General features: G+C 35.5%; 1 protein-coding gene across 2 annotated transcripts in view; it reads right to left on the bottom strand.

Moving 5' to 3' along the window:
- cacna2d3a (calcium voltage-gated channel auxiliary subunit alpha2delta 3a) overlaps positions 1–20,032 on the bottom strand; it is a 179,279-nt gene that overhangs the window by 48,285 nt on the left and 110,962 nt on the right. Inside the window, exons 14-21 of one of the 2 annotated variants that reach the window (XM_088636978.1) lie at positions 19,011–19,028; positions 9,261–9,332; positions 8,861–8,941; positions 8,019–8,093; positions 4,070–4,153; positions 3,750–3,821; positions 1,590–1,651; positions 833–900 (exon numbers count right to left, since the gene is read on the bottom strand). In XM_088636978.1, coding sequence (XP_088493104.1) covers positions 833–900; positions 1,590–1,651; positions 3,750–3,821; positions 4,070–4,153; positions 8,019–8,093; positions 8,861–8,941; positions 9,261–9,332; positions 19,011–19,028 — 532 coding nt within the window. The remainder of the gene's footprint in view (positions 1–832; positions 901–1,589; positions 1,652–3,749; positions 3,822–4,069; positions 4,154–8,018; positions 8,094–8,860; positions 8,942–9,260; positions 9,333–19,010; positions 19,029–20,032) is intronic. The other variant, XM_088636979.1, reaches the window with a different exon arrangement.

The following is a 20,032-nucleotide window of genomic DNA, read 5'->3' as shown; positions in this document are numbered from 1 at the left end:
TAAATTGATATACAGCCAGTTGTCTGACTTTGTCTAGCTCTCCTGTAAAAAGATCTAATAGTATTAGCAGAAATTACTGTTTGCTTGTAGAAGAGTTCTGCCTTTTAACCACATACTCTATCAAACTGTGTAATACTATATAATGTAAGGGACACAAGATGTAAAAACACAGGTATCTCATGAACATTCATTAAGCAAGCTGAGCATGCAAAAAAAAAATCAGTATGGCCTTTTCTTATGTTTAATGTCAGTTTGGACACAGACCACACATTAAAGATAATTAGAAGTAATTCATTACTTCAACAAAGGTACCATTCATGTTGAACAATGCATGGAACGATTTGGAATAAGTTCGAATAAAATATGGTTTTGTGCTTGACTTGCATGAAACTTCATAATCCATTCTTTTCCTAGTGCTTTTTTGTGCTGTGAAAAATTGATTTTTTTATAGTTTTTGACATACTTTACAATCATCAAAACTGCCAAGACATGCACACATAATTACAAACCAGATGCCAAGTGCTGGTTTTGTGAGGATGAATATTTAAACCCATGTTCCATGAGAAAGGAGTACTGAACTAGCAAATACTTGACTTCCTTTTTAAATTGTAGTTTATTCTCAGATTGAAATATACTCTACACAAAAGACATAAGAAAATAGGAATACATGCTCATAAATGAGTGAGTAGAATCAATAACTTATTGAGTTCTTTATTTTAAATGATGCCCTGGTTCATATTCTGATTTCTTTTACCACTTTAAAAGTGGAAACAAAAAAACAGACTGAAAATAATAGAACTGGTAAAAAACAGAAACACAAGGAACTTATTACCTTCTTCAACAGAAACATTTCCTCTGAAAAAGTACTTTCCATGTCCTCTCGACAAAGCCACTCCTAGACTGTGCATTAAAACAAATTGAACTGATTAGCTCACATATTTGTTTCCGGTGTGTCCATAAATATTTCATTGATTAACAGACAGTGATTGTCTACAAGAAGTGCAAGTTAAAATACTCTTATCACTATAAATGACATATGCAACTAAAATAGCCTCATTTTTAACTAACTTAAAGTTAACTAACCTAACTTTATACAGTAGTACATTCCTATACAATACAAATAATATACAGTACAGAACAAAATATGTTTGTTAAATGGCACGAGGATGCTTAAAACGGGAAATATTAGCTTCACTATGAATGATTAGTTGTTTTTAAAATAAATTCAAATTATTTTTCTTCTTTAATGACACAAATAATGATTATACAGTATTGTTGCTTGTGTAATATATTGCATGGTGAGCATGGCTTATGTTTCTCCCTGTGCCAGTATCATTTACAGTATAGCATGTGTAATTCACTGTATAAATAGCTGTATATAAGAGCAGTTTTTACTCATGGTTGAAAAAGGTTAGCTTTTTTTTTTTACGACTGGACAAGACACAAGGAGAGATGAAAAAAGAATGTGATTTCAGTTTTTGTACTAAAGAGATCAAGCACATCTTTAGTCTGCTATTATTCTACTGGCTCATGTGATTTATTTGTAGTTTAACCATGAAACAACTCTGTAATAATGAATATAGTCCTACCTGAAGGGAGTGCCCTTGATATCTGTGTAGTAGTAGTCATTTGTCATTACAAGGACCCGTTTCTACAGGAGACAAAAGAATCATTGGTTTCATTTTTAATTAGCCTGTGTCACTGTGTTAACTGTATGATTAGCTAATTCAGCAGCACATTACATTGAGACTTGTACAGTTTTTAATGAACTGAAAGACTTATGAAAAAGTACATATCAGTAAAGACATCACATGCACTACAGAGAAACAGAGGTTCTTCATTCCATGAAACAATAATAAAATGTAAAAATGAAGGTTTAAAGCAAATATATCAAAATTAATTATAGTTGTTTTAGTTCTGCAGAAGGGAGATCATTTGAGTATTGAAGCTGTATGTTTTGTAAGACTTCAAGTGCAGAACGCCTGGAGTATGGAAAGGAAACAAAATGAGGACTATGTTTCTAAAATAATCTAGAAAGATTTGTATAGTCTTCACTTTATTTCCTTTATCATCAGGCTCACCATCTTCAGCGCAGAATCAATTTCCTTAGTGAAAGTGGTGACCAGAGCCCCATGACGTTCTGCAATTCTTTTAAAGATTATGTAGCATATAAACCACTTTTAAAATCTCAACACCCTACTGACAAAAGAAAAAAAGGCCATTCAACTTGAAGAGCTACGTTTACTGCAAAATGCACCAAAGGAGAAAAACATGATTTGAACAATGTTTGGATTAATAAAAATAGCCTCAGGCTGGAGAATTTCTGAAAATCATATCTGGAAAAATGCAATACAAAACACATTTTGAAATTAGGTTTCATTTAAAGCCCAAATATTTTTGGTAGGTGGCAAAGGAACCACACAAAAACGTTTATTTTTAGATACAAGTTAGCAATATTATTCTTGGAAATAACAAGCTGTTATTTTATTAGATAATTTTTGTGCTTCTTAGTAATGTATCAACAAGAAGAGAGGAATACGAAAGGGTTTTATTCCAACTTATCTGCAGGCTGTGAATGGCCATACAGTTAAAAAACTCTCTGCATTCTTTTCTATATTTAAAAATACTGTACGCATTCAAAAATATTTGTAACAATGTCATTTAAAATGGCACCATCTAGTGGCCAATAACATAATTACAGGGGTAAAACTGCTCCATATTCTACAGTTGCAAACGAGGCAGTGTAAACAGAAAGGTACATAAAGGCATGCACACACGAAATATTGAAAGTTGAAATACCTTATTCATGTTATTTCTGTATATAGACACATATTATTTAAATTTACTAAGGAAGCGTTTGACATTTTTAACTCTACAAATCTTAAATTCCACATCTTCTCATCATTTTCCACAGTGTAATGTATGATGCTACTAAATTCATAAACCAGACACCTTACTGCACCTATCCCACTAAATTAACATTTTTAGGGACAGAATTTTCCATCGTGTATCATGCAACAGTACCTGGTAATGGTGTGGCTCACTGCTTTTCCTTTGTCAATGAGTAAAATTACAGATTAACCTATATTTTAAGACTATTACACTGCTGGCGTTGATATTTATAGCAGGTGAAGAGGCACTGGTGGAGTCTCTCGATAAATCTGTTTTATCTGCTCATTGCTTAGTTGTAATGATGCAAATTATCTTCCACAAGTGTTGCCCCTGTCTTCAAAATCCAAGCTTTTTTTCCCCCCGTTATTAATGATGCTGGCTCACTGTCCAGCCCTTCCTGACAGCTTGCCCATTAAAAAGAGCTTGGCTGCGGTTTTCCACACATATCCCACCATGTGTTACAGCGAGATAAGGACAGTCACCATCTCCCCTTCGAGCTCCTTTCTGAGCAGTGCTGTAAGAGCTGCTGGGGTCTGGATTGATTCGCATTTATTTTCACTTGAATTGGGCTGTGCAACACCTCAAAATATTTCTAATGATTCCTAAATCTGGACAATGTTAAATGCAAATTAACAGATGAAAAATGAATGAAGGCTGAGATTCAGTAATACTGGGTGTGTCGTATCTTTTATTCTGTTTTTTTTTTATGTACTGCAACTTTGTTACTTCCAAATATTCACTTTTTTCCTTGGAGATGTATTTTGGTATTGTACTCCGTCCCCCTGATTTGTGTCAGTTTCTTGCAAAATGCTCTAGTCCACTTGCAAACATAAACCGGCATGAACAGTAGTGCCTACCCCTTTGTCCACGGTCTTTTTAACTTCCATGGAGAACTTGCCAGTCTTCCTGTTGACCATGGCATTGCGCAGCTAAGAAAGAAGAGAATTTAAATTCAACAAGCAGCTGCAGAACTGCGAAGAATTGACAATGCTTTTAGATGTGGAAATTTGTATCATGTTTTGTTATGATAGGAGACAAAAAAATGGTGGCAACCTGGAAGCAATTTTAACTCTATAACTCTTAACTCTTAACAGTTCCTTAAAGTCAACAATTTCACAAAAATTGCTAGTGAAAAATTCAGCCGGCAACCCCATGTTTAAAGAAAGAAGCAACTCACAACATCATCTTTATCTTCCCACTCCACTTCCGATAGATCAACACTGCTGTAGTTGGGCTTCCTTCGCTTTTTTCCTTCTTCATACTGTAATTAGACAAAATGCACACACAGCACATGATTTCTATTAAGAAAAAATAGATTAATGAGGATGGCAGCATATTGGTGCAGAAGGTAATTCTGTTAATTTACAGCCCTGGGGTCATGATCTAGTACTGGAATGGGATTTCTCTGTGTAGTCTGATTTCCTCCTACAATCCAAAGAGATGCTGCCCAGGTGAATTGCCCCTTGAGTGTGAGACTGTGCAATGGACTGGGATTCCCACTTTGCACCCTGCGACTACTGGGTTAGGCTCTTTTCTAATGGAAGAACTGTGTACAGCAAACAAACTTTTAATGAATGGTGATGAATGCTAGTACTACACGTACTGTAGGTCCCTAGAAGATCCAGAGAAGATCTGATTTAAAATAACTACTATATAAGCTTTCCTTGAAGGCATTGGAAAGCTCACAGAGTATCAATTCTTAATTGAAGGGTGAGAGTGTCAGATGAACATGTACTTATTCTTCCAGTGTGGTGGAGGAGTTGTAAGAATAAGCCAAGGAAGTGTAGTTCACAATTGTGTTTCAAGTTTATGTTTAGATGTGTTTTGTATACGTGTAAATGTTTGTGTTTGTATACCTATGGATTTATAAAACATTTCCTTTAATGCTGCTAAGACAGTACTGTACACCTTTTGTGCTAAAGCAGCAAGATTCCTGTTGAATATTAATATTAATTTGGTGCATCTACTGAGAGCTCTTCTTAATGAATCTGCTTTGTGGTTTGCAGCTGTTTTTCACAGCAATTTGACATTTTTCTATTAAAAATACATTAAAGCTGCATCAGTCACTTTTCCATGTCGGTAATGAAGCCAGGGCTCATCTCACTTGTTCAATACTGTGTACTGCTCTTATCCATTCAAATCAGACTAATCCTTGAAAAAAAAAAAGCTTATTTGGAAAAGGCTATATGGAGAAACGCCCCTCCCCCAAATACACACACATCACCCGTCACCACCACTTTGCCCTGATCTCTCTGCATACTATAACGCCTTCCTTTTGGCCAGGCTAAGGCAATCAATATTCCTCAGCTGTATTAACTAGGACAGTGCTTGATCACACCTGCACATCTCACCACAGTGGATCTGCTTTCTTGGAAGAGAACTGTCAGGGAGATTTGTCATTCACAGTTCGAGCATCCAGGGGGCTGCCCAGGCATCACGTTGAACCATTTGAGCTCATTTTGCCTCTGCTGGTGTAGTAACATTGCAGAGGCTGGGTTCCTATTCTCAGCTGCAGCTCGTACTCACTGCTCAGTAACAGAGGAATTAAACCAGAACCATAAACAGCTCAGGCATTGCACAGCATTGCCCAGATGAATCCCATGCACTTAAATCACATTGGGTACTTGCTTCCCAAACAGCGCTGTGTCACTTACTTAATCTGTCATTAACCTAAATATAGAAGCAAACCCTGGCAAAGAAAAATCAGCAAAATAATGGGTTTATTTCCTTACATTTTATTACCATAGAAACACGCAGAGCTCTATTCATGAAAGGAAATGACCACACTATGGTCATTTGCACAATTTTGCAATAATAACAAAAATATTATGCTTTTACTGACTAGAAAAACATAACAAATATGAAAGCAGTATCTTTTTATTTATCCCTCTGAGGATAGAAGCTCTGCAATGATGCCAACATCATTTTACAGAATTATGTATTTTGCGAAGGGTATTTTTCAACATTTGATGCATTCAGTCTAAAGTCTACACTGTACAGTATATCCATAGTTTTCTAGAAAGCTGATTTTCATCTTTTTGTATTAGCTGTCAGTGGTGTAAAATCTTGCTGTAGTGGGGGACTGTCACATGAGTGCTGAGCACATACATTAGTCTGCACAGGAGAACTGAGCCACTGCAGCTTTTTCTCCCACAATGTAATGATTATCCCACTTGGCCGCACATCTTTAAGCAACAGGAAACACCCCAGAGGTATTAAAATACATCTAAATCTACATTCATTCAGCTCTGACATCTGCAGGCATCAATCAATAGGCACAATAACTCAAGACTCTGATGGTAGACACAAAAGCATTACGTATCGACCAGGATCGGGTGAAAGGAGGCTCATGTGTAAGAGACGGGATCTTTATAAACTACTGAAGCATGACCACTTTGTTCTAAGACACGTGTGTCTGACAGGTTTCACATGGCTAGCCCAGTACCGTATTGCAGAATTTTTAAAACCGTTTCGCTGAATATTTGGTTAAATAGAGTAAGTTAGGCCCCTCTAGTACAGAAAAGGCGAGACCCTTCCCTCCAGCTGTTCTATAAAGAGAAACTTCCCTGCAGTTTGAGGTTAAGAACATGCCAATTGGTACTTCAGATGGAGGAAAGAAGTTTCAAGAGTGGATGACAGGGCTTTAAAAAAGTTCCAAAAAAAGTTGTAGCTCTATACCACGTACATTTCTTTTTTTGAGTAGATAATCATTAAGGGATTAACAAACATGTGAATAGGGCTAATAAATATTGTTGCCTGAACTTAGAATAATGAAACACATCTGTCCTTATCATACTGGTGCCAAGCATTAACCCACAAGTATGTATTTCAGCAACATAAATACATTTGGGTGCATATAAAAGCTTGTGATACAACTAACACATCTTCAAATGATTCATTTGAATGTAAAACTAGTAAGCTTAACTACTCCCAAACCTTTAATTATCTTTTAAATATATCTAATTTAGGATCCCTAATTAGATAGCAATTTAATGCTCCTGCTTATAAGGATTCAGTTTCTCTTTCTCCTTTAGAAACGGAAACTACAATGGGTTTAATCATTGCCATTCAAAAGACTGAATTTCACATTTATTCAAATGAACTCACAAGGTTCAAAATGTTTGGTTCATTTCAATATTCCATCCTGGAAAAAAAAAACAGCTGTACAGAAGCTGTGAATAGCAGAAGGGTAACTATAGGTTATCTTAAATTTCCACTAAAGTCCCTTGAGAGAGATGAGCCACTGTGCTTATCGAAGCCTAACTCTGCATAAGTGGCACATTAGCATCCCCTCAGAGAATGGGTTCACTCTGCGAATGCACTAGTGCAAAATACTTTACTCTAGTCTTAACAACTACAACTACTGTAGTAAGAACTATACAGTATGCAGTCAGGACGTTTTTCCTTAAATACCTCAGAAAACAATATCCCAGGCATACATGTAGTGATTGTAGTAGGATAAACTACTATTAGTACGATGTAGTACGATGAACTACTACTAGGTTTTGCAACGGTTAATTCAGTATCTTTTTATAACACAAATCCAAATACAGGTATATCAGTGTGTGAAAAAAATTAAATATAGTTGGCAGAAAGATCATATTGCCCACAGATGGCGCATGTGAACAGAAACTAGAACATTTCATTTGCATGAGCTCCTATCATTTCAGTGGCTTTAGATTCGCTGAATGAAGAGAGATACAGGACATGTCACGTTGATTGTGGAACAATACTCCCTCAGTGTGAATATTCCTGCCTGTTCATGTCCAGATCTGAATGGAAGACACCTCTTGTTTTTTTCTCTTCTTGTTTATTGATGATGATGATTATTATTATTAATACTACTAATAAGGAAACTTTATTATACTATATACAGTGCTTTTAAACGTGGCTTCTCAAAGCATTTTACAGTGAGAAGAAGTGATAGAGAAATATGCATGTACTGTACAGTACAGAATTACTGTGTGGCAACAGGAGCTGACCCTATACAGTAGCTTTGAAGAAAGATGATTGTGTACAACATCAAACTGTTTTTCATAGGTATTATTTTAGTTAGACCTCTAAAATCTAGTCCTTTGCTCTATCAATGGTGGTAAATGTATATTTAATAATAAGACTTTGATTACCAGAGGCCGGAGGTCTGGATGAGTCAGAATATATCCATTGTTTGTGATTGCGAAGGCATATCCATGAATACCGAGCTATAATTATAGAATAAAAAAAAACAGCAAAGATAAGATCAGATTGTGCATTTTAAAGAACAAAAAATAATGTGCAATCAAATTCTTGGGAATTTATAGCTTCATTTCTGACATTCACAACCATCAGCAGTGCCATTCATTTAAATTCATACAAAACTGAGGTCCATGACATTTCTTTCCAGTGAAACCCTGTCATTTGGAAGAGTTCAGTAAATAACGCCTTTTAAATGTCAAATATAATTTTTATCTTCAGTTCTTCTGTTTATTTATTACGAAAGGTATTTTGAAATTAATTTAGCCACTTTTTGAGAGACACAGATTATGGCGTTTTCTATTTTTAAAGGAATTTCTCACATGACATTTGTAAAAACAGCTTTTACACTTTTGATCATATTATCCAATCCACAAAAAACAGGACATGTGTAACTACTGCACACAATATAAAAATGTTACTCAAGTGAAAATATTAAATGTTAAAGCATGATAGGCTATTTTGTCACTATACAGTATCAATAAGCAAATACAGTACTGTATGTGAACTTAAAATATCAGTACAGATAACAAATGCCCTAGGAGTTAACAGTGGTACATAAAATGTTTGTAATTTGTTCATCTGAAAAGTCAGTTAAATATGGGTGACTGTATTTAAAGATTGTTTTTCCGGTTTAAATTTAATTTAATTTTCCTATTTAAAGTATTGCATTTGGTTGACTTTCTATTTTTTAAACAAATGTAAGTATGGATTATGTCCCCGAATATCACGTTACCTTATATTTTGGAATTGTCTTCATCAATTCTTGGACTGGGACATCTGTTCCCACCACACCTAGAAGAATTCCTCTATTTCTCTGCAAAGAAATAATCTTTTTATCTTCAACTGCATTATGGACAAAACTGTTATGGAAGTGGATGGGTTATTCATCAGTTTTTCTTCAAACCACAGAATTATTTTCAAAAGATCAGCCTACCATATCTACTATCATCCTGTTCAAGGTTTCTAAAGAATGCAATATTTTGATTTTGGAACTCGTTCATATACCGAAAGGTGCTTTCTCATTGATTTATTTTTTTATTTCAAACAACGCCTCCATTCTTTCAGCTTTTTATACTTATATCACCAGTGTATTCAAGTAAAATATTAAAAAATTCAACCAATAGAATACTTACAGTCTCATTTTTTGTGCTAAATACAGGCATAGCTACGGTCGTCATCAAAACCGGACCTTGATTTTCTCCCAGCTAAACAATAATAATAAAAAGTGCCGTGTTAATCATCTACCATTTGGCCATAGGCTTGTCATACAGCAGCAGGTATTAATACTATGGTGTAATGTTTCAGATTGGGTAAGTTTGTGGGTGGCACAATGATGTGGCATTGAGCATTTGATCCCACTGCCTTGCAATTTGTGGGTCCCGAGTTTAAGTCTAATCTTGGGGATCGTTCTGTTTTCACATGTTCCCACTGGGTACCCCAGTTTCTTCCCGTACTCTAAAGCCTGGTGTGTCTAAGTTCTGTATGTGTCATACACTGACATCTCATCCAGGGTGTAGTTCTGCTTTGTGCTCTGTGCCTGCTGGGTAAGACCCCGGCCAGCTGTGACCTTCTTAGGACAAAAGCCATTACAACAGCATACAAAATGGGTGGATGTACACAGTACGTTTGACTGCTCACACCAATCACAGCATTTCTAACATACATCCATATTAAACAAGTAGGTATGGAAAACCCCCCCTAAAAATGTGAAGAGTTAAAAATGTAATAATCTCAAACCATTATCTTTTTTAACAGGTTATTATTTATTTTTGGTAGCATACTGTACATTTGCTACCAGTTCAGATACCGTCGATTGTGAAAAAATTGAATAAGAAAGTAAAGACAAATAATCTGTGACACAACAGCTGAGAAAGAAATCATTCATCCATTTTCTAAACAACTTTATCCAGTAGAGGGTCACAAGGGAACCTGACAAGCAGTGGGCTCAAGGCAGGATACACCCTGGACAGGACACCAGTCCGTTACAGGAAACACACTGACACAAACGTGCACAATTGCACCCTTGTCAATTAACCCACCGGCATGTCTTTGGACTGTGGGAGGAAACTAGAGCACCCAGAGGAAACCCCGCGCAAACACACAAAATCCAATTCCAGAATTGAACTCAGGGTCCCTGCGCTGTGAGACATCCATGCTTACCACTACACCACTGTGCTGGCCCAGGAAGAAGTCATGACAGAAAAGTTAAAATAATGATAAGGAACTCCCAAGACTGATAAAACCTAAAAGAAAACAATGATTAACAAAACTGCTCCCATCGAATACTCTGAATACTGTAATACAGCCATTTTTTAGTTTGAAAAATGCAATCAATACTAGCATTTGGTTTATTTCTTGATACAAAAGATACGAAATTTTAAAATGATATTTACTATAACTCTCTTCAGCATTAACATCTTTCATAAAATGGTCTTGTTAAAACAAAAGAAGAAAGTGTCATAGTAAGTTATTTGACATTTTGCCACATTTGCAGAAAAAAACTACAGTAACTCCAATCTGGTACAGTCAGTAAAATGCTTTGTACTGTAGGTTTGTCATTTTAAAATAGTGTAAGAAAAAGACAAATTATTTTCTATGGGTCTTAGAAATTGCAGCAAGAACCATCAAATGCGATGGCTATTTAGATTAGCACAGAAGCAAAAAAAAAAAACCACACACTGCAGCATATGAATGTAACTCCAAGTTGAAGAAGATTGTAATATATTTATTTTTCACTCGATAAGGAAAGGGGAAGGGAACCATGAAACTCTTGATTCATTGCAATGCACATTGCTTTGAAACTATACAGGAAAAGCATCACTAATTTGCTGAACTATAACACCATGAAGAAAAATATTTACAGTAAATTAAGGCATAGAGAACATTATGCAGTTAGAACATCTTGTGTTTTTCTCCATCGTAAACAGACAACCCAGAGACAGTTGCATTATTTGCTGTACATCTAATCTGTGTGACAAGTACATCTTATACTGACGTACTGTACAGTACCAGACTTCCAAAACACTGACTGTAGTAGAGTTCTACATTAATTTCCTCCTAGGGGACAAAACAAGTTGATCTTATCTAAAGCTCGTTGTATAGGATACATTTTTTTTTAATAAAAAGTATTGAGTCGAGTTGTTTGCTTAATGAGAGTTAGGTGACTGTTTCCTCTTTTTAAAATAAAGAAGCAAAAACTGAGCGATATTACAATAAAACACAACATTCTTTGGAATGTTACCAAGTTAATATTTGTCATTTTAAAGCACACTTTCATTGTATGGCATACAATGAAAATGTACTCCTTAAATACATAAACTACTATATTTTATAATGGGTCATATCGAAATGTTCTGTATTTGATGGATACAGAATGCCTGTCAGGATCTGAACAGCCACTCTTGGGCTCTTAGCAGACATAGTGTCACTCTTTATACAGCAGCAAACTCTGCTATATCGTAAAACCAGGTCTCTTTGTTTGTGTGAATTCTTCACTGTCTGGGTTTCAAAAGGATGACATCACTTTCTTACACAATGAACCCTGGTTCTTACACAATGAACTGGTACAGTTCCTTAGTTTTGTTCATCTGGTTTTTCTCTTTTTCTACAGAATTTGTAGACCACTTTAATCTAGCTTTAATGATCCCATAACTAAAGCCATTTCCTATAAAAAAACATAGTAAATTTAATCTTAGTATATTTAATCTGAAGTAATTTAATCTATACATTTTCATAAAATTATTTTACCCAAGGTGTACTGTACTGCAAAAATCTGCAAAAAAGATCCACTCATTTTTCACAATCTTTACTCATCTACTTACTCAATCACACCAAGTGAGTTTTAATTTTTCTACTCCAGTATACTGTATCATATCTTTGTTCACTTTTCCACAACCGGGAGTTCAATTGTTTCTTTGAATTTTCCAGCATTGTTATTGGGAGGATATCCAAAACGCAAGTTTCAATAAACAAGGATATTGTAACAATTGTATGATGCAACATTTCTAAAGATGATCTTATAAAAATATACAATTCAGTAGAAGAAAAAAAGGAAAGAGACTTGTAAGCCTTTCCAGCTCTTTTTACGTCTCTTTATGACATGCATCTGCTTCTAATGATATGGCTGCTTCAGTGTATGATCGACTTTTTCTGTGCTTGAACCATCATTAACGGCCTCTACGCATGGGTTTAAAAATTTCTAAGCACCCAAAGACGGGTCATCTTTAGAAGTTAGGACTGTCTCTGGTTTGACTTTCCTGGATGGATTTTTATTGAAGTTCTAAACTGAAGGCTGATGACAACAAAGCCACTTTCAATCCAGCAGTTCTAGAACAAATTCATTCCCAGTGTCATTTCTAGAAACTACAGTATATATATCATATGCAAAAGCCTCATTTTTGCAGTTTTGCCTCCTGCACCAGAACTCCACTTTGCATGCTATCCCTTGGTTTACCCTGACTTGCTATAACTAAATACTCAATTAATTTCCTCATCCACGACCAATTCTTGGGTGTCTTTATTTCTTGTGAACTGTACATTTGCTTATTTCGCACTAAATGATGATATGCGCTGCGCTAAGACAGCCATTTGGATTTTGTTGTTTTCTAGTAGATATGGAATAGTGGTTTCAGGACCAGGCGATGCATTAAGGCAACAGCATGAAATCTTAGAAAAAGGAAAATAACTAGGCTAATCTGAAAGTGAGCACAGCACAGATTTGTTAGTCAGTTCACTTTGTGGTTCTAATCTTGGGCTTAGAGCACATTAAAAGATAAAATAAGCTTAAGGTGTGGGAATGTGTATTTTATTACCATACAGAATTACAGACTACGTTCCAAAGCTAGAATAAAACAGCACACACACACAAATATCTCAAGAGGCAAGTTATTTTTTCAATAGCTCCACTTCCCCTGAAGGTACAGGTAGATGCGTGGAGGTCAGAAATACACTCCTGTTGGAAGAAAATTGTGTAGCAAAGCGAGAATGAATTAACTGCAGACCAAGAAGTTAAAACAGTAGCACAGGAGCAGCAGGGCTCCGGACAGGCACTTGAACTGAAGGGTGGAAGAGAATGTAACAGGGGAAAATAGGGCAATAGACTATTCTGGATGCCCAGAAGCTAAAGGAAGGGAAAGAGAAACAATTCTGAAGAAATTAATTACATAAATGGAAGACACTTATAGTTAATTGGTGATTTTGCATACAGGAAATGAATATGCATGAGGTAGCAGTGTGGATATGTACCGTAGGTAAAGTTCTGGAAACTTTGAACAGCAGTTGTTCTTGTGAGCAAGGTACTTCTTTTTGTTCCAGTAAATGTCTAGTGCTTGTTATCCATTTATTCATCTGGTTGATTAAAGGACTAAAAGAATTTAAAATGCTCAGTACATGATCTTGAAACTTGAACATCACCTTTGTGTAGTCACTGTAGATGTTAAATGCCTTGAATTTCCAAACATGCTTGCCTAAAAATCATACAAGCTTAACCTTCCCAATGCTGTTTTTCACCTCGCTAATTCAGTCATGTTTCCACATGTAGTTTCAAGTATATTTGATGAATCTTTGTGCATTTTAACCATTACACTTGTCTATCAACATAATGAATATCAATTTCTAGCTATCAGAATGACATTCTGTGCTGTAAATTATGCCTTATTATTCACAGGAAGTGATATTTCTACCTCCCACATGTACACTGTTCCAATTTTGAGAACTGTCGTCATGCTTATATTAGGATGGTGGCATCCTAAACTTGTTTCAAATTGCTGTTTAAATGCAATTATTTAGTTAAATACACCCAATGTAGATATAAAGGTTGTGGAAAAAAGCAAAAAATGCATCTCAAGAATTATACCTTTATCTTCCTTTGTATGAATAATCATTAATGTATAAAGAGGGTACTTCATTTGTACAAAGAAGAAAGTACACCAGAATATCTTCAAATATTCTGTCATGGCCTGTCAAAATAAATGTATGCACAGGACATATTATTTTAGTTGAAACACCAGTCTGTTTTTAATACACTATACTGTATGTCAAAGGGGTGATTTTTTTTAAATCTTGAAGGGACACTACAAAAAATATAAAATCCTATTTAAAATATTTTAATAAGCAAGGAGACAGTACTTGATTCTCGAATATTTGTAATGTGTAGATTAACAGAAAACATAAACTCTTTAAATGGTATTAATTTGATACTCAATGCCTATAATAAATTATCACACCACAGACTTTTATCAAGCATATTGATAATTTGAAAATAATTCACAGACAGTAACTTCTGTAAAATTCCGTACAAAGCACTGTACCAATGAAATGAAAAATGTACAAAGTAGACATGTAAATTATTCTCCTAGTTTTTAATGAGCCCTGGTTTGTCCAATCTTTGATATTTTGATAAGTGAATACAGCAAAGCTCCCAACTTTTAAAAGAAAAAGAGAAATAGGTCCAAAGAATAAATAATATTTTACACTCTGAATATCTCATCTAATAAAGGAGAAAAAATGTTTCTCAAAACTGACTTCATGCCATTCATTCAGACAAAACATTGTTGAAAGTACTGTATGTCTCCTACAAACAACACGTGTCACATATGATAAAATGTACACATAAAATTTCATTTTTACCCTTAAACTGCATTTGTAGTTTTCTGAAAGCTGTTGTGCAAAAAAACATATATTATCCTGGAGTGTTTGATGATATTAATTAAGTGCAAACTACTGATTTGATTACAGAATTATTCTTATTTTTTGTTGATTTCGATTTTTATTAGAAGTGAATCCCAATGAAGCACGATCTCTCTCTGTTTTACTAGAAAAAAAAACAAGCCTTTTTGTCTCCATAGGTAAATAGATATTTCAATAAAGGCTACGAGAAACTACAAGGTAAAGTATCAGTCTTACATATACAGAATAACTGAGATGCCTGTACAGTAAAAAAGACACAATGGTGTCAGGCTCTGAGGGAGTCGTCATGATGCATTTCCGTCAACGTTACTCCATAGCTTGAAAAACCATTGCGGTGAGTTCTGGGCTCTTCTAAAGCAGGGAGCAGCAGTTGTATCAAATTGTGATGAACTACTTGGTGATACTGTGGCATAACCCATCGCCCAATGAGAACTGAGATGAGACCACCCACTAATTTCAGTCATGCCATAAACCATATCTGGGTTGCAAAGACAAATAGCAAGGTTATTATTATCAGGGCACCTCCTCCCATAATGATATGCTTCAGGAATGATGGGACTGTAGAGGCTTGAGCTCTTCTACGTACTGTACTAGGTATGACCTCCAAGAGGCCTACAATTGCATACTTGTACATACAGTATACATAATATCAGCACATTACAATATGTAAAAAATATCAAACTAAAAGGCAAGAACAGGAGGCAAGAAAGCTTACAAAGAACTGGACAGCCCTGTGGTAGTTTCATTTTCTGTCGCCATCAATGCCAATTTATTCAGCACTGCAGAAGACAAAAGTAAATGAACCAGAGAATGAGCCAGAGAATGATAAACGATGCTTCTCAGCAGCTGAAATATAGAAGGACCAGGCTTAAAGGACAAATCTACGCTAACTGGAATTCAAGGATACCAGGAAGAAGTCAGGAACGTTCTCTGGTGACAAATCTGCGCAGTGATGTAATCACTGAAACATTTCAGGCTCTTTAGGAGAAGCTCTCTTTTCACAATCTGCACTCTTGTTTTGATCTTCTAGAATAGCTCAGAGTTTTAGCAGAACTGTAGTTACTGTACATACTGTAGGAGAGTAGTGAATTTCCAGCTATTTAGATTATTTTGTTCAGGTGACTGATATGAGGGAAAACTATGTACTGTACATGTTGTGCAGGATAGATAGGTAAGAACAAGCAGTCACTATAAATGATGAATATGGGAATATTAATTAACTCTGTTTTGCAGTACTGGAAAGTAGAGCATCCTAAATGGGTGTCTAAATCTGCTTCATGTATATAAAGTCATAGTTAGATTGCTCTTAAAAAAACATGGAATAAACCTTTACTTGTTCTTTTGCAGCCAATGCATGCTGGCGCAGCTCCCTAATTGAACTACTTATACACTGTGTACTGTATGTCCATATACTGTACAGTACTGTATATACTGTATATGTCCACTTGTCTAAGTTGATATAGCTGTAGCTGTGTTCAGAGTTAACCAATCACATTCAAAATCATGTCCAAAGGTACATAGCATACACCTGCCATCAATGAAAGTGATCCTGATTAACCCCAAATAAAAATCAGCTGTTCCTGTAGTATTTCCTTGAAACGTTCGTGGTTGCATCCAACTGGGATAACCACGGTACACAAGAAGCTGACAAAACATCTATGTGATCTTACTGTTGAAAGGTACCGATCAGGAGAGGGGTATAAAAGAATATCAAAGGCATTGGATGTACCATGGAGCACTGTGAAGACTATCATCAATAAGTGGAGAAAATGCGACACCACAGGGACATTGCCAAGATCAGGATGACCCTCCAAAGGTGATGACAGGACAAGGAGAAAACTTATCAGGGAGCCTACCAAGAGGTCTGCAACAACATTAAAGGAGCTGACGGTATTGGTCACTCCTTGCGTGCGACAACAATCTCCAGTATTCTGCACATGTCTGGGCTATGGGGTAGGGTGGCAAGATGGAAGCCATTTCTCACAAAAAAGAACATCCAAACCTGTCTAAATTGTGCAAAAAAATACATTCAATCACCCCAAACCATGTGGGAAAATGTCTTATGGTCTGATGAGACAAAGGTTGAACTTTTTGGTCTCAATTCTAAAAGATATGTTTGCACAAAGACAATACAGTTCATCATCCAAAGAACACCATACCTACTGTGAAGCATGGTGGTGGCAGCATCATGCTTTGGGGCTGCTTCTCTTCAGCTGGGACAGGGGCTCTAGTCAAGATAGATGGGATAATGACTAGCTCCAAATATCAAGATATTTTGGCACAAAACCTGCTAGCCTCTGTCAGAAAGCTGAAGATGAAGAGGAATTTCACCTTCCAAAATGATATCGATCCAAAGCACACATCCAAGTCAACCAAGGAATGGCTTCAGAAAAGGAAGATCAAAGTCTTGGAATGGCCCAGTCAGAGTCCAGACCTCAATCCCATAGAAAACCTGTGGAATGACCTAAAGAGGGCTATGCACAGGAGATCCCCTGGCAATTTGAAGGAGCTTGAACTATTTTGCAAGAAAGAGTGGGATAAAATTGCAAAGTCCAGGTGTGCAAAGTTGATAGAGGCTTATTCACAAAGACTTACTGCTGTAATAAATGCAAAAGGTGCTTCCACAAAGTATTAGTTGGGGAGGCACACTTATGGAACCAGGGTGTTTTAGGTTTTTAAATTTAAATTATTTTTCCTAATTATTATTTTTATTTTTTTCTCTTGAATTTTGATGGTTGCAAGATGGAACAATGTTTGACATGTTTTATCTTTATTTCTGGCTTTATATCACAAAAACCTGCAATTTCAGTAAGGGTGTGTAGTTCAACTTTCTATTGTCATCAAACAGATAGAACTAATTAGTATAATTATATTAAATTGCATTAATTATATTATTTTAATCAATATGAATAATTTCATCATTCATGTCTATACAGTATCTGAAAGTGGTGTCTTCTATACCTGTATCATTGTGTAAAGTTTGCTATGTCACACTGATACGATAAGCCCTAAAAAACTATACTAATAATAATAAACAATATTAACAAACAGGAGAACCAGCTAGCTTTGTAGTGCTAGACACAAAGCAGAATTAGAAATCTGTAATGATAGTTCTGCTTTCTTGTGCTGTGAAATGGACAGAACTTACTACTATTGTTACTGTTGTTATTCCCAATATACTGTACAGTAGATAGTGTGTTTATCCAGTACATAGAGGAAATTAAATTCGATTGTGAAGCAATCATTGCTTCACAGAACACAATTCTGTTTCATACTAAACCTGAAATAAGGTTTGTCTTTTTGTAGCTGTTGCAGGCTAATCCATTTTATTTTGTATAAAAAGAAATTATTTTTATAACTTGCATTTACTACTTTATTTTAAAACAACAATCATCTCATTTTATTATTACATATAAAAAATGAAAATGTTTCCTTGCTCAGACATTCGTTTTTTCTATTTTTCCTGCATTGGCATAGCAATCCTTTTTTTTTACAAAATCTAATGCAGTAAAAGTCTGCTTTGAATTACTACAAAAACTACTCTAGATTTTTTTTTTCTGGAAAGCAAAACGAACAATTGCAATTACAAATCAGACAGGACAAGTTAAATTTCAGAAGAACTATGTGGATTAATGTTACTGATTGTGCATTGACTCGCTTTTTCAATAACAGAGTAAATAGAGAACAAATGGAGTATTCTAAACGTAATATTGAAGAAACCGTTTTTAAAGTCAATTGATAAAAAAACGTCTTTTAAAGAGTTGCAATACACAAATTATTCTACATTTTCACACCGCTGAGTCTCAAGGGAGACTGAAACTTCAGCATTATCAAAACCAGTCCGCAGCACAAAGACACAATATTTTTGAAGACATAAGCCAAACCAGTAAGCTTTGATGGTGGAGATAAGCAAAACAACAAGTAAGCCACCAGACTCCAAGTTAAAGCAGTGATGGATGGCAATGTCACTATTTGATGCAAATCAAACTTCATTCACAATGTGGAATGTTAAAGTGAACAGCTTAAACAAAGCCCTACTGACACGGATATCAAACAGACAGCTTATCACAGAATGAGCACTGGAAGTGCAGCTGATGTTTCTAACCACTGCCTGAGCACATTGTAACCATGACTCTCACCAAACAGCACATGGGACATGAACACACAATGGAGTAAAATCGGAATCAAGGGTTTACCTGTTGGGCCTGGGGAAGCTAAAAGGAAAAAAAAATTAAAAAAACAAAAAATAATTATCATCTATAATTTAACCTGAATAGAAAGTACCTTTCTCTTTCTCTTTTTTTTTCCATAGTGGAGAAGACTGGGAGAAATAAAAAAATACTATGCCAACTTTCTTTTTACAGTACATAGCAGACTGTTACAAAAAGTTTACACATTTTTTTGTCACCCAAATGAGTTGTTGGAGAACAAGCACAGCCAAATCAGAAGAGAATTTGACTATTGTTTAAGCAGAGATGACTGTGAAAGCAAACAGAAGGACTTTATTTACGTTAAATTAGATTTCAGTTTTATCAGCTTGGTACAGTATAGCTCTGACTGATTTAATGCAGTAGCCAGACACAAAATGCCATCATTAATGAAACTATGGCAACCGCTAACCCTCACTAATCAGAGGATGTGATGTACTGTATGATTAATATTTTTAAATGTGCCATAATGGGAATATTAATTGCTAACATTTTAAAACCAACAGAAAACAACCTGCAATCACTTTGGAAACGCAAAACAACCCCAGCATTACTGAACAGTTAAATCAATTAAATTATGTGTATGCATGTTAGGCTGAAGAACAAAACATAAAGCTAATGCGTGTGACGTGCCTTTTTGACATTTTACACTTTCATAAGAATGAAGGATTATGGAAATTGTATTTCTGGATTTATTCTATAATAGAAATAGAAACACATCAAAATCAATAAAGGAGGACTTCTTGTTGTTTATTAAAATTTGCAAAAACCCTTCTAAGGAACAGCTACTTCTGCTCACTAATTACTAGCCATAATTCCTAGCCACTGAATTGCCATAAATACAGCAATGTCCTCTTATTAAAAAAAAACAGAGAGTGAGGGTGTTGCAGAACTATAAAAAACATTGTCACAGAACTGATGAAAGGTTCTCATACGTGTCTTTGTTGTGGTTGGCACTCACTATGAAAATAAAAGCGAAAATAAAGCAAATCCTGATTACTTAAAATCTC

Source organism: Lepisosteus platostomus, chromosome 6 (genome assembly GCF_059453375.1).
Source record: "Lepisosteus platostomus isolate fLepPlt1 chromosome 6, fLepPlt1.hap1, whole genome shotgun sequence".
Taxonomy (NCBI): Eukaryota; Metazoa; Chordata; class Actinopteri; order Semionotiformes; family Lepisosteidae; genus Lepisosteus; species Lepisosteus platostomus.
This window is presented reverse-complemented; position numbering and strand designations above follow the sequence as displayed.